At 51.2% G+C, this 14,132-nt stretch overlaps 2 protein-coding genes across 2 annotated transcripts in view; one reads left to right on the top strand and one right to left on the bottom strand.

The window, feature by feature from the left end:
• Positions 1–3,331: 3,331 nt before the first annotated feature.
• On the bottom strand, positions 3,332–7,598 carry LOC102039701. The gene is made up of 4 exons (XM_005421954.1): positions 7,573–7,598; positions 7,314–7,491; positions 4,738–4,810; positions 3,332–4,205 (listed from the first exon to the last, which is right to left on the bottom strand). Exons 1-4 carry the CDS (start codon positions 7,596–7,598, stop codon positions 3,997–3,999), a joined length of 486 nt encoding a protein of 161 aa, XP_005422011.1. The 3' UTR covers positions 3,332–3,996.
• Positions 7,599–7,638: 40 nt separating this feature from the next.
• The window catches only part of CENPM (centromere protein M), a 13,797-nt gene continuing 7,303 nt past the window's right edge, over positions 7,639–14,132 (top strand). The window contains exon 1 of the mRNA XM_005421953.2: positions 7,639–7,782. Coding sequence (XP_005422010.1) covers positions 7,639–7,782 — 144 coding nt within the window. The remainder of the gene's footprint in view (positions 7,783–14,132) is intronic.

Genomic DNA, 14,132 nt, shown 5'->3' with positions numbered 1-14,132 from the left:
CTGGGGCGGCTGGGGCTGCCGGGGGCGGACAGGCAGCTGCGAGGGAGGGCGATCTCCTCCTCCATGGCCGGCGGTGGGCTGGAAGCGGAGGTGCGAGGGCGGGGGGTGCCCGGCCGGGCTGGGCCCAGGCTGTCCCTGCTGTCGGGGCTGCTGTGGTGTCTCGGGGTGCAGAGCTCCCTGGGGCTGCTGTCACCCACATGCTTGAGCCCCCACCTCCAGCCCTGTCCGGCCAGCCCGCCTCCAGCGGGACAATGGGGCTCTTGTGGCCGGCATGGCTCGCTCCCACGCTGGGTGCCATGGCCGCTGCTGCCCCTGCCCAGCACCTCACAGCGCGGGCAGCTCCTCAACACCACCCCCTGACCTGCTCCCATGGCAGGAGGTGGAGGAGTAATGGAGAGGTCAGGTCTCACCTGTGCTGCCTGCTTGCAAGGACACTGGGTGTGATTAAAAAAAATAATTGAATTTTTGGAATGTTTTCCCTTCCTCTCTTAGTTTTTCCCCCTCAAATGGCATATTCCAGTGCAACAATTTATATCCCACTGTGCAAGTTCAGTGGTCACTTGTTGGGTGTTTGTCCAAGTTGATGCTTCATTCCCTTATTCTGATTTTCTTTTGCTTCTTCATTATCATCATAATTATGATTCTTAATTTTGCCAGCTTTGTGGCATTTTCAGGGTCAAGAGGGATTCAGCTTGCCACTTTCCACCTTCCTCACTGTAAAAGCCTTTGAAGGGCAACACAATAAACAAGGAGGAAAGGAGAAAGCTGTTTTGGTGGGATGGGATGAGATTATGAATGGTTTCATGGATAAGTGGGAGCAACGAGAAGGAGAGACAGGCACCCACAGCACCTACAGTATGGCAGGGACAATGACTGCACGATCTCAGGTGACCAGGGCTGAGGGAAGTGGAAGAGGAATCACCATCCAATGACCCACACCAGGTCATTGGGAATGCTGGTGGAAGGCAGAGCTCAGGACAATGTGAGTTCTCTGCTTCCTTAAGGGCAAGGAGACAGAAAACATGAAAAAAACCAACCTGATACTGTGTAGTATTTACAGCAATAAGTATCTTCTCTGATTCTTTATGCAGTTTAATTCGGTATCTGTGACTATTTCCTTCTCCCTGAGGTCTTTCTGGCTGCACAGATCTACAGAGGAGAAACAATCTCAGTTTTCAGGCAGCATTTGCCTTTGATTATTCCCAGATAGCCTGGCAGTGTAGCTGGCACAGGAGCCAGGTGGATGGAGACCTACCCTGTTGTAGAGGAAACCTCCCTGCAGACTGCTCCTTGCTGCCTGCCCAGAGCTGGAGGGAGGCAGCTCTCAGGGGGAACAACAGGAAAACAAAGCATCAACCAAGCAGTTTGTCACACACTTCCTCTGGGGAAGCCTTTGACACTGCTGACAATAAAGTCCTTCATAGCCATGGAAGATACCTGGTTTAATGCTGATTGTGTCAGGACTGAACAGCACACAGAGTAAGCCAGAGGAGATGAACAATTAGCTTCTCTCTAATCCAGCCCTCACCCAGTTGCTGTCTTTTGCTCAGTTTCTGCGTTGAGTCATGGGCAGAGTAGACCTCAACACAGGCACAGCAGCATGCAGAGGAGAACACAGAGCAGGGGAGAGGGGACCCCTGTGAGTGCAGGCTCCTCTTCCTCCAGTTTGACTTCTTCCTGACTGCTCCAAGCCCCTCAGCTCCAGTGGAGAGGTTTTTATGCTGCCCCACAGCTCAGTTGTGCTTGTTTACAGAGCAATCCCACCCATCAGGGAGTTGAGGAGGGGAAGCAGGTTTCCAAGGTGGTGTTTGGAGATATGGCTGTGATGTGCCAGAGGGCAGGGAATGTGAGCCATGCAGCTGAGGGTGGCACATCATGCCATGCAACCCAGCCCCTTGTCATTTCCATTTCACAGCCCCAAGTCATGAAAATGTATCTGTTTCAGACTACACCTGCTCTTTTGAGTCTTTGCTTGCCAGGGCAAGTATAACTTTGGGCACAGCAGTAATCCTATTCACTGCATTTCCCTGCTGAGTGAGACTCCCCAGTTAGGGTACTTGCATCACAGTCTCTGTCACTTGGCTGAACGAAAGGACTCTTGACTTGTCCTCTGTCTGAAACAGAGCCAGAAATCTCCTGCCAGTGTGCCTGGTTTTGGTGTGGAAAAGAATGATAATGCAATTGCAGTCTGGTAGATGAAATGTCCCAGGAAGACCCAGGATATTTACAGGATGTCCTGATCCATTCCTTAGAGCTAAAAATTAACTTGGATCCCCAGAGAATTACCAACTTTCAGGCTGCACCTGTGCTTTGAGCCTTTGCTTGCCAGGGCAAGCAAAACTTTGGGCACAGGAGTAATCCCACTCACTGCATTTCCCTGCATAAATCACTCACAGTAGCCCAACGAGCTCTCCTTCTTTCTCTGGGAATGGAAGAGAAAGCTTCCTGCTCCCAGGTTCACAGGTGAGGCTGAGTGACACAAGCCAGGAGCTGTGGCAGATTTTCACAGCTGGCCTGAGGAACCCCTGCTGCTGAAAGGAGCCACTGGGGACTAGAGCACAGAGCCATAACAATCAGAGGACACTGGAGATGTGGTTGCCAATATCCTGGCTGGCCCAGGTGATGGCACAGAATGCACAGACATGTGCACATAGGATGGTGACACCAGCTAACATACCTGGGATATGCAGGAGAGGGGCACACAGGATCCCTCTGTGTCCAGAGCATTCACAGGTAGCGCCATTGCACCTACATGCATGCAAAGGGTGGATGTTGGGGTGGGAGGAGAGGAGGAACAACCTCCTGCCACAGGCTCCTTGCTCTCTCAAGCCTCCCTGTACACCCTGGGCATTGCACTGGGCTGTCAGGGAGAGAGAGGATGGGGATATCCCTCTCAGCTCCAGTGTCACAGCTTCATACAGCATTTTGGTGGCTGATCATCCCCGTGACAGTGCAGGAAGTCTATAAAAATGGGATTTTGTGCCAGATCCACATTATACGGCTTGGCTCCAGAAAGCAAAGGTGGTACAATGGGCCCATTTAGATGGCAGGCTCAATGTTCCTTCTCAGAGATATGTAGGGGGGAAAAGGGCTGAGGGATGCTTCAGAGCTCTCATTGGGAAACAGTTAAGAAAGAGAGCCTATCCAAGGGCTCTGCAGTGCAGTGAACAAGTGCAAGTAGCTTCACAGACTATCCCATCTCCCTCCATGACAGAGGAGCAGGAGGTCAGGCAGATCAGGAGTGGCTGATGTGGTAAGTCTGGCAGCACCCCTGCATGGAGATCTGCAGAACGTTCTAGCTTGACACAGGACTTGAACCAACCTCTTTAATAAAGACCTTTAATTTCAGTGTGGTGCATCTGGAATGGATGTAGGGATGTATGTTCTCCATCTCCCAAACAGACACAGAAGGGGTGTGCATTTAGCAAAGGATAAAGGCGCTCAGTCTCTGAGGCTCACTGAGCCCTTGGTCCCTCTGCACAGAGCTTCAGCAAGCTCAGCTCCTAGCATCAAGAGTGGGTGCTGGGAAGAGCTCAGGTGAAGCAACAATTTGTATTGAAACCCCATTTATTTTCCCCAAAATACCCCTTGGACTTAGACAGACTGTGTTAGATTTAACCTAGGGAATAGGAGTACATGGTTCTGTATCCCTTTGCAAAACCTGTACCTTTCCTACTGAAGATCCTGTCAAGATGCCAGGCAGCTCAAACTCAAGTGATTAACAAGGGATATTTCATTTGAGTGGTTAGTCAGTCTTGGCCATAGGAAGGAGCAAAGTCCTTGGCTGGCTGAAGAGCTGGGAGCACATGGGAAGCCCAGCCAAACAAATCTTGACTAAGAAGCAAAGGGGTAGAATGGTGAGTGATGAGTACGAGACCCAGATCAGCAAAGTGCTGACCAGCCCCACTTTTTCCAGCGCAGGACTGCCATCCCTAGTGAGGCATGTGGTCTGCTGCCCACCCAGGAGAGTTTCCTCTGGCTGCAATGGGCAGCTTGTCACACCTCAGGCACCCCAAAGGCCAGGTTGTCCCGAATCATCAGCGTCTTCCGAAGGTCTCGCTCCATGATTGGCCTCTGTGTTCGCCACTTATGGGCTTCCTGGAGTCCTGGTTCAAAGTAGTAAATGCAAGCTCCAAAGCCCACCAGGATGAGGATGGAGATCATCAGATACACGGGCACAAACCAATCCAAGAAATGGGGCATGGCTGCCAGAGAAAAGAAGAGAAAGCTCATGCAGTGGGAGCACCTTCACCACCCAAAACCACCTCCTCCACCAAGACTGATCATAAGACATCTGCCTAATCAGCACTGCCCAGTGCCTCCTCACAGCCCTGCTGCACTTGGCTCATACTTGGTTGCACTTGAAGGCACCTCATCCACTGGTAGTGGTCAATGCTTTTGGGGGACCCCTCCACAGAATGTCAATCCTACTCCCTCCCCACAGAGAGGGTTGAGCTTGCTTGTCCCCATCCCTGATGCAGTGATTAAAGGTAAGCAGTGGGTAAATACAGCTGTTTCTCACCTTCTGCTCGAGGGAAAATCTGCTTCCCCTGACACTCCATTACCCCTTTGAATTCCCAGTCTGAGCTGGTCTGGCTCAGGATTGAGCCCTCCCTTACTGCATCTCTATTACAGGTCCTGCTTTGCCAGGGCTCAGGGTCCTTGGTTCAGCACCAGTCTGTGAGCAGATCTGAGATCCCTCCACCACACCAGCCACTGTGCAGTGGGGGCACTCACCGGGAGCAGCCGATCTGCCTTGCCAAGAACTCCTGGCCAGCCGGGTGCGAGGTGAGTCTGGAGCAGCGTTGCCCTGGGAACACAAAACAACACCACTCTGTGTGATTGCTGCTGGGCCAGCACTAAACCTGGGAGAGCAGGAAGGAGCAAACATCTCCTTGTCCAGATGTCAGGGCTCAATATTTTTGAAGGGGTGAACAAACGGGGTCCCAGCCCCATAACCTGCTGGTGCCCTGGCACATTCTCTCCCCACAATTACAGCCCTGCTGATGCCATGCTTAGGGCAGGCATTCTAACTTAGGGCCATTTAAATCTGTAATGGCATCACATTTGATCCTATCCTTTATCCCCATCCTTTGGGAGGGAGACAGCAACCCACATTGCAACCTGCAAAGGTGCCCAGCATGTTCAGCTCTGCTGCTTGCTCTGCACCAAAATGACAGGCAAGGTGTGGATCATGCAGGGACAGAAAAGGGGATCAAAAAGCATTCCACACAAAAAGCAGAGCTACGACTTCACCAGGCACCAGATCTTCTGGGTTTTCACTGAGAATGTGCTGCTTGTTAAAGGCTTTGGTGGATTTAACCTGGCATCCTCACACTTGGGAGAGCACAGTGGTGCCAGACTCAAGCACAAAAATGCAGTCCTGAAAGGGGGCTTTCCATAACCCTCACCCCTTAGTGGGACTGATGAAATGCCCATTGACTTCAGTGGGGACATACTGAAGTGCAGCCACATCAAACTCCTGCTTTTCCAGACAGATGAAAGCTGTCATGTCTGACCATGGCCCAAGTCATCCCTCTGCAATAACCATATATCACCAAATTCCTTGCACAGGGCAGGTTAAAAGGAGGCTGGGGAGGACTCTTAGCATTTCCATTCTCTTCCCTGCTCCTGGCCCATAAGGTTGGTGCCTTTTTCACACCAGGGGCTGGGCTTTTTTATTTTGTTCTTTTTAATACCACAGCCATCAGTTGTTTCCAATGTGCCCAGCAGCATTTATCTTCTGGACACCTCTTGTCCCAGGAGGGCCTGTAACAGTAACTTTTTTGTCACAGGCTAAGATCTGAAACAAGCTGCAGTTCTTATTACCATAAGAAGAAACTGCAGAAAATGCCTGATTTCCTCCCACTTATTGGCATGGATCTGATCTGGGCACTGCTGCTGCCTCTTCATGGCTGACTCTTCATGTGCCTTCCTCAGGTGAGTAACTGCTGAGGAAAGCTCCCACCAAAACTTGCAACAACATCACAGAGGTGTTGTGAGGAGCTGTGGGGCTTCTCTTAACACACCTTAGGGGGGGACCATGTAAGGAATTAGGCACGAACCCCTTCCACAGCAGGAGTTGGGACTGAACTTTGGGCCAGAAACCCCTCAGCACAGCTTTCCTGTATGCTCTGCAAAAGTAGCTCCTTTGCACCCCCTGCACCCCTTAGTTGCATCTGCAGATATCCTGGGGATTTCAGGCTGCTGCAAACCCCTTTTTCAGAGGTGTCTCAGCAGCTGCTATCTGTCCCTGGCTGGCAACAGCAATGGACAGGATTAGGGACACTGTGAAGGTGAGTTCAGCTTGGACCTCCTGGGCTGATGGGAGGAAAGCCAATAACCTCATTCGCTTCCCTGATCATCCGCTTTCCAAATGTGTGAGTGAAGCTGTCATCCAAAAAAGCACTGCAATAAAAAGCAGCCCTACACACTTCCCAATTCATCCTTCCTCCATCACTAGTAGAGCCAGCGTTTCCTAGCTCCTCGCCAGCAACCTATTCTTCACTCTACTTGCTATGCAGCCCTGTCCTGCTGTGTCCCCACTCTGCTCACCATCCCTGCCCCCTCAGTGAAGGGTCCTCATCATGGCAGAGTGGAGTGCTGGATGAGGTGTCAGAGTCCCCCCTCCAGCCTCTGCAGGGCTGGCCTGCAGAAGCAACTTGCTTTTGTCAGGCAGGTGAGCAGATTTTGGCTGCAAATACTGAAAAGAGGGAGTTTCATTTACAGATGTCAGCTTTCTGGAGCAGTTCTGCAGATATTAAATGTGCCTTAACCTTGCTGGACCGGTTGATCTTCAGCATGTCATTTTGCAGTGGGACATCCACGTCCCCCCAAAGACACAAAAGAGTCCTTGGTCTTCCGTCCAAAACCATGTCTTATATAGATAAGCTGTCTGACCCCTTTTAAACCTGTGCTACACCTTACTCCAGCCTCTTGCCTCCAATGTCACCCGTGGATCCCCTATGCTGCCTCCCACTGCCCCCGAGGCGCTGTGGGTACACTGTGACAGGAGCCCCAGGGGCCACGTTGTTAGTGTCAGGGCACAAACTGCTTGGGGGAGGCTGGGAACAGCCCACAGGAGAATCTAGGTACAGAACCCTCCCGTGTGCATGGCTGGGAGCACTACTCATTTTGCAGGTTACAAGCCGTGGGCTCACCTCGACTGCAGGAGACACCCCCAGACCTGGGCACCCCGGGGCAGGCTGCAGCTCGGGGCACAGAGCTGCCGATCACTGGGACCCAGACATGACCTCGCTGCCATGCACCGCATCCCCAGCACGCACGCTACATCCCTGACACCTGTCACCTACCTTCTTCCACGGGTGCCGGGCGGCGGGACGAGACTGCTCCCTCCGGCATCTGCCGGGTGCCAGCCGGGATGAGTCAGGCTCCTTTCCCGGCCAGGCAGCGCCAGGGAGAAGGGACCCCGCGCCGGGAGAGCTGGGCGACAGCGGGAGGCGACAGGCGCGGATGGGCGGGTCCCGGGGGCTTCCCCCACCGCCTCCCCGGCAGTGTCAGCCCCGGTCCAGCCTCCCCGGGGCACCCCAACGCCGGCCTTCTCCCACGCACGCAAGAACGACTGCAAAGGGCTGCATCCCGGCGCGGGGAGGGGGGAGCATTTTAGCAGAGGTCGCTATGGCAACGAGCATCCCCAGCTCCCCCGCACATGGTACCCGGGTCAGAGCCACGAGGGAGCTGCCCGCGGGATGCTCTCCCTCCTCCCGCATCATCCGCAGCCCGGCTGCAGCCCCGGAGGAGGAGAAATACTGGGGCACATGTGTGAGCTTGAGCTGATGGAGATGGACAGAATGCTCAGGCTGCACAGATTTACGGTGTGCAGTCCAAGGACTGGAGACTGGTGATTTTTCATCAGTGGATGGGAGGCAGAGAGAGAGAGAGAGAGACAGGGGTTAGAGGAAAAGGGGGGTTAGTACTCCCTTCAGGGCTTTTATGTAAAATTAAACCAATCAACACTTTGACCAAAAGAATCTTCCATCAGGAAACAGAAAAACGATGCTGTCTGAAGTACTATTCTTGCTTTCAGTGAAATACCTTTTTCCTGAATCCATATCTAGTTCTGTCATTGCTGCTTCTGACAAGAGATGTTTTATTAAAACATTTTCAGCTTTTCAGCAGCACAAAAATAGGAACATGCAAACTGGTTTGTTTTTTTCATATTGAGGTTGTTTTGTTGTTTCTTTTGCTTTTTTTTTTTCTTTTACAAAGGGAAATTTTCACCATGACCCAGAAATTGTTTAACGCAAAAGAGTTTTAGCAAAATCAATCAAACAACTGACTCCAGCCTGAAGAACTGCCTGCTCCCCTGCCTGTGCTGTCCAGCTCCACCCACTTAGTTTTTGACACTTACAGCCCTGCAGATGTGCCACAGTGGGTTACTGTAAAGGTTTTCAGGATTGATAGTATCCAGTGAAATGTATAAGGCCCAAATTTGTGTCTGCTACACTCCAGGAGCTGTGAGATTTGAGATCTCAATTCCCAGTAGGTTTTGTTTCAGGCACAAAGGAGTTCATCCTCTCTGCAAGGCAAGCTGTGGCTGGTGAGAGCCCATGCACGCCTGCCAGCTCCAAGGGCAATGCATGATAAGGTTCTGTCACCTGGTCTGTGCCAAGGTTTCATCCACCAGTGCAGAGACAAGGCTGTGGTGGAGCTGTGGGAGCTGACTGGTATGCTCTGTGATTTCCTCTTCATCCTCTTTAGGTCCTCCTGAGCCTCACTTCTTCTTGATGTAACTTCATAACAGAAGTAACTTAGAAGCATTGAGTATAGGCCTTGCAAGCCCTCTGTACCTAGCAGGATATCTGCATGGAGGATCAGATCCATTAGGTTTAGCTAACTGCTTCTTGGTTTGCCCCAGTAAGGTGGGCACTCCATATGATTTCCAGAGTGGAGCCTGAAATTGTGCCTTAATTTTAATCTCAGTGAAGTTGGGACATGACACTTTGACCATCAGCAGAGTTACTGCTTCACTAATCCCACTGCAGGAGGTGGAAAACACAAGCCCCACAGCTTTGACCATACTGGGAGAGAAACCTGTGGTTTGGAGAAAAAGATTTTTAAAAATAACTTTGGAAGGATATTGTTTATTGCATCCTCAGGGCAAACATTAGGGCAGGCAAAGACAGTCCATTTGAGAGGGCAAAAGGAAAACCGCTTTCCAGGTGTGCAAAGAAAATGAGAGGGAGATCAGTGGTTGCTGGCACAAGGTAGGAGACTATTCCTTTATCCAGGTGACTGGTCAGTGGTGAAGCTGCAGACACTCAGTAGAGCCTGCCAGGCCAGGTATATTCATGCCACAATGTGTAAGCTCCTCCCATTGTCCCTAGCCAACTGGCCTGAGTCTCTGTTCTAGGTCACCGCAGGGGCACATCAGAGCCACTGTGTATCTGCCAGTCTTCAACTTATTCCCAGATTTAAGCTCAGGCTTAATGCCAGCATGCTGCTCATGCAGCCAAAACCCCAGAACAGCAATAGTTTTGACTCACGAGGTCATTTTTTCCTCTGGCTCACTTCCCTGCCACGCAAACACTGGGAGGACGTGACAAGGAATGGTGATCATGTCTTTCTGCAGCCACCACCACAGCAGCAAGCAAGGTCATCATGTGGCAGCCTCTCTTGCTTCAAGCAGGAATCCCCCCAGATGAGTCTGAAGCACCCTTGGATGCAGCAAGAAAAAACCACAGGGCTTTGTGTTGCTGGAGCTGGGACACGCTTGAAGACCCCGTGCCTCTGATGCAGCTGCTTGCTGCCTGTGACCGGGCTCTCAGGTGCTGTCACAGCCTTTGGTTTCCAACAAGAGCTAAAGCTGTGAGACAGCTCCAGGCATTGGTATGCCAGTGCAGCTCAATCTGCACGGAAACACTTCAGCTGCAGCTCAGCTTCCACCTCAGATGAGGCTGCTGTGTGCCACTCAGGTCTTCCAGGCATAAGCTTGTGCATATCATTCTGCCTGCTGCCTTGGGGCCTTCCAGCCCCCTTCACCTGGCTAGCAGGAAGCCTCTGAGTGTCTGTGCACACACTGAGCCCCTCAAAGCCATTCATCCCAGGACACCTGCCTATCACCAAGCCTCTGAGTCCCTCCATGTCTCTGGGCAACCACAAATTCACCTGCATGATGAAGGCAAACATGGGGTCAGGTTTGATGTGAGAGGGCCACCAGCCAGAGCAGAAATCATGAAACCCCTCTCATAGACAAAAGCTTTGGCTGGAAAAAGAGGAGATGGTCAGGCAACATCAGGCACATACTTCTTGTTTGTAGCATGCCCATAAATCACAGCATAAAAAATGTACTGAGCGCAGCTTAATCCCAGGCCTGGTTAAGTGTTATTCCAGTCTTTCTTAACAAGTTTTTCCACTGTTCTTTAGTGTCTTTTAGCCTTTTATCAGCATCTTCTGAGATGACCAGACCCACGTCAATGCCAGTCTTTAAAGCAACACCCATGTTCCAATATTACTCTCCTGATGTAGGTAGAAGCATGGGAGAAGATGGGGTTTATCAAACTTGCCTTCCCCAAGGTCTGCAGTAGAGGACAAAACTTCAGCAAGGGTCACAGAAATGCTTCCCTGCTCAGCTGCAGGAGGTGAGGGAGCTGCTCCAGGATGTAGAAGGCACATGGGATGCATGCCAGGGCATCAGTTGGGGATAGCCTGGTGGGAAAACAGACTAACCCAACTTCTGGGTGCTACTGTAACTTAAAAAAAAAAAAAAGCCCATTACCATTAGAGAAGCTTTGCTGAGTTGATCAAAAATGAAGGAAATGTGTATAGTGAGTTAAATTAAAGAGCAGAATGAAAAAAGCTGACTTACTTTGGGTCTAAATATAGCTGTGAAGAGCCTTTGCCAAAGGAAGCAGAAGTTGCCAGCAACATATGTGAAAATGTCATTAATTTCTCTAATAATCTGCACTTGCTGCAAATGATATAATTTTTGTCTATTAGTGAGAGAACAAGTGCAATCAAATACACATGAGCTCTATTTCACAGGCTTGCCAGGAGGGACAGCGAGAAGTCAGCCTGGAGCCAGTAATGCATGACAGGGTGACATCTCATAGAGCTCCTCCTGAATGGGCTGTCAGGAGCTGGGAGCTGTCACTGAGACACCTGGGACCATGCTGAGGTCAGTGCTCCTCTCTAGACCATCTCCAAAGCCTGTCTCCTTTGCTCCTCTGGCTGCTCAGAGAGAACCAAGGCAGAAATCAGAGAGAAAATATGGTGAGATGCAGCCACTGGATGAATCACAAAGCAAATTGGCCATGGATGCATGAGGACGAGGTGTGCTTTTTAACATTTTTTGTACTGGCTGGGACAGTCCTGCTGCAGGAGCAGCTGCCCCATTCCAAGGGAGCACTCATGATGGCCAGACCAAGTCTTGCTGATGTCAATTGTGGTTTTTTGGCAGCATCAGAACACCTTCACGTTGACTGCAATACATTTCTACCCATTTGTGGAATGGTTTGTGCTACCAGAGCAATGTACAATGGCCCACAGAGAGAGTAAAATCAGGAGCTCTCTCCTTCCATACCATGCCCTGCTCTTGTCCCTTCTGCTTACACTCTAGGGCAGTGTACTGACACCCATCTCAGCTCTCCTGCACCACTCAGAAGCAGAGATCAACCCATTACTCCCATTTTGCAACTGGAAATGGGGCAGCAAGAGGTGAAACAACCTGACACAGTTACTCAGGGATATATAAAATACACCCTGGCTTCCAACACCAACCACATCTCATCCCTCTCCCCTCCTCTCCTTGCCAACCTACAGATCTAGGCAAGAGCTGCAGGCACAGTGCCAGACCAGAGTCTCCACAATGTCCTCTACCATGAAAAATAATTGTCTAACTGTGGGATGAGTGGTAGCTCATCTGGATCTGCTGAATATCAACAGACACCAGCATGGTGAGAAGATGGAAGGCTGCAGCAGCAGAGCACAGCAAACATGTCCCTGACCCAACCCTAAAGCCACCCAAGTGCTTCAGTGGGGCCAGAGAACAGGTAACAGGGGGTAGAAAGAGGACAAACACCTTTTAGGTGGGTGCCAGAGCTTTTAACATATTTCCACCCCTTCAGCAGCCCAAAAGGAACATTTATCTATTTGCTCTCTACATCCCCCCAGCCTGGGAGCTGGCTCTTGTTATTTATTGCATCTGCTTGTCTCCCATCTTTAGGACACGTCTGCCCTGAAATCGTCCTCCCTTCCCCCCACCAAACTCAAAAACAGCCAGAAATATCTTGTAATCTCTTCTGCTTCACCTGTAATTTGCCTCATGCTGGCAATGAGGGAAACCGTCTGCCTTTGTCAAGATCAAAAACACCACAGTGGCCATGTGATGTCAGCTTTCACTAACCCTGTCTCTCTCCCCTTTGCCTCCCCTCTCTAGACTATTGTAGAGTGGCAGATGTGTCTTCATTCTCCTGCAACCTTCTTTCTCCCCTGGCACATCTCCTGCCACTCGGAGGTACCCTGGTTGAAAGGGCAGGGAGAGCCAGCACCAGCAGGCAGCAGAATGGGTGCTGGACCCCCTTCCAGACCAAGGTGGAGCCAAACTCAGGGCTGAGGCAAAGATCAGGAGATGCAGCAAGGTGGACCACAGGCTACTGAGGTACACTGGACCTCTGAGGTTTTACATAACTGCATGTCATCCCCCTGCTCTGACCTCAGAATGAGAAAAACTGAGCCTATCTCTGTTACTGCAGTGCTTCTGCCCAGGCCCCTTCCTGCCTGTATCACGGGCAGGGGAGCACTGGGCTGGGCAGAGGCTGACCAGGCTGGGGGGTGAGGAGGAAGGCACCCAGGAAAGGGCAGGATGGAGGTCGAGCCTGCTGGAGCTGCCGCAAAGCCTCACACAGAATAATTCAGTGTCAAAGCCAGTTGCTACTGCCACACAGCGTTAGGGAAATTCCCTTTCCTAGCTATGTGATCAAGCACTCTTTATGGTATGAAAGTATATTAACTATGTTAACATTTTCCCCTCATACTTGGTACTGCTGAGGCCACAGCTCAAGTCCTGTGTTCAGTTTTGGGGCCCTCACTACAAGAAAGACATTGGGGTGCTGGAGCATGTCCAGAGAAGGGCAGAGAAGGAGCTGATGAAGTGTCCAGAGCACAAGTGTTATGAGGAGCAGCTGAGGGAGCTGGGGTTGTTTAGCCTGGAAAAAAACGAGGCTCAGGGGAGGCCTTATCATTCTCTACAGCTCCCTGAGGGAGGCTGTAGCCAGGTGGGGGTTGGTCTCTGTTCCCAGGCAACAAGCAGTAGCATAAGTTGCTCCAGGGGTGGTTTCCACTGGATTTTAGGAAACATTACTGCACTGTTGGTGGTCAGGAAGTGGAACAAGATGCCCAAACGTGTGTTGGAGTTACCATTCCTGAAGTGTTTGAAAAGGTGTGGCACGTGGGGACATGGCTCTTTTGAACATGACAACATTGGGTTAATGGTTGGACCTGATGATTTTAGAAGTCTTCTCAATTTAACAATTCTGTAATTCCATGTATTAGTTCACATTATAAATTGCAATGTAAGAAGGCAGTGGAATTTTACTGAAGCCTCTGCTGTTGTTCAGTCTTGAGCAAACAAAGGGGCAACAGTTCATGGCAAGGGCCAGGGAGCAGCAGAGCCCTGGAAATAAGGGCTCTGCTTCTCAGAAGCTAAAGGCTGTTCATGATCCCCCTGCACAGCCAAGGCAAGGCCAGTGTCCTCCCCTCAGCATCCTTCCAGTATTACCTGTGGGTGCCTCAGGCCCAGCTGATCCCTGGGATATCTGGATGCCACAGGAGCAGTGCTGCTTTGCAGGGTTTTATGGTGGTCTGTCAGACGCTGTGGTGCTCAGAGAGGCCCCACGCTGTACCCTGCATCACCGCAGTCCACAACCTGCATAGGCAGGCACTGCTCTCTCTGGCAACCAACACAAAGACCCAGGACAATGGCCTGAAGCAGTGTCAGGGGAGATTTAGGTTGGATATCAGAAAAAGTTTCTTCACCCAGAGGGTGGTCAGGCACAGCACCCAGCCTGACAGAGCTCAAGAAGCGTTCGGACGACGCTGTCAGGCACATGCCGAGACCGCTGGGGCTCCTGGGGCCCGTGGTGTGACCCCTGTGCAGGGCCAGGAGCTGGACG

The sequence above is a fragment of the Geospiza fortis genome, unplaced genomic scaffold (genome assembly GCF_000277835.1).
Source record: "Geospiza fortis unplaced genomic scaffold, GeoFor_1.0 scaffold173, whole genome shotgun sequence".
NCBI lineage: Eukaryota > Metazoa > Chordata > Aves > Passeriformes > Thraupidae > Geospiza > Geospiza fortis.
The sequence above is the reverse complement of the archived record's forward strand: the minus strand, read 5'-3'. Positions and strand labels throughout refer to the sequence as shown.

What these genes read in the sequence shown, in the direction of transcription:
- LOC102039701 (XM_005421954.1), bottom strand. Translation starts at nt 7,598, where the DNA reads ATGCAGCCCTTTGCAGTCGTTCTTGC. An exon ending in CCCTTTGCAGTCGTTCTTGC is followed by an intron (nt 7,492 to 7,572) that starts GTGCGTGGGAGA and finishes CGGTGGGGGAAG; the next exon opens with CCCCCGGGACCCGCCCATCC. An exon ending in CCCGGCACCCGTGGAAGAAG is followed by an intron (nt 4,811 to 7,313) that starts GTAGGTGACAGG and finishes TTGTGTTCCCAG; the next exon opens with GGCAACGCTGCTCCAGACTC.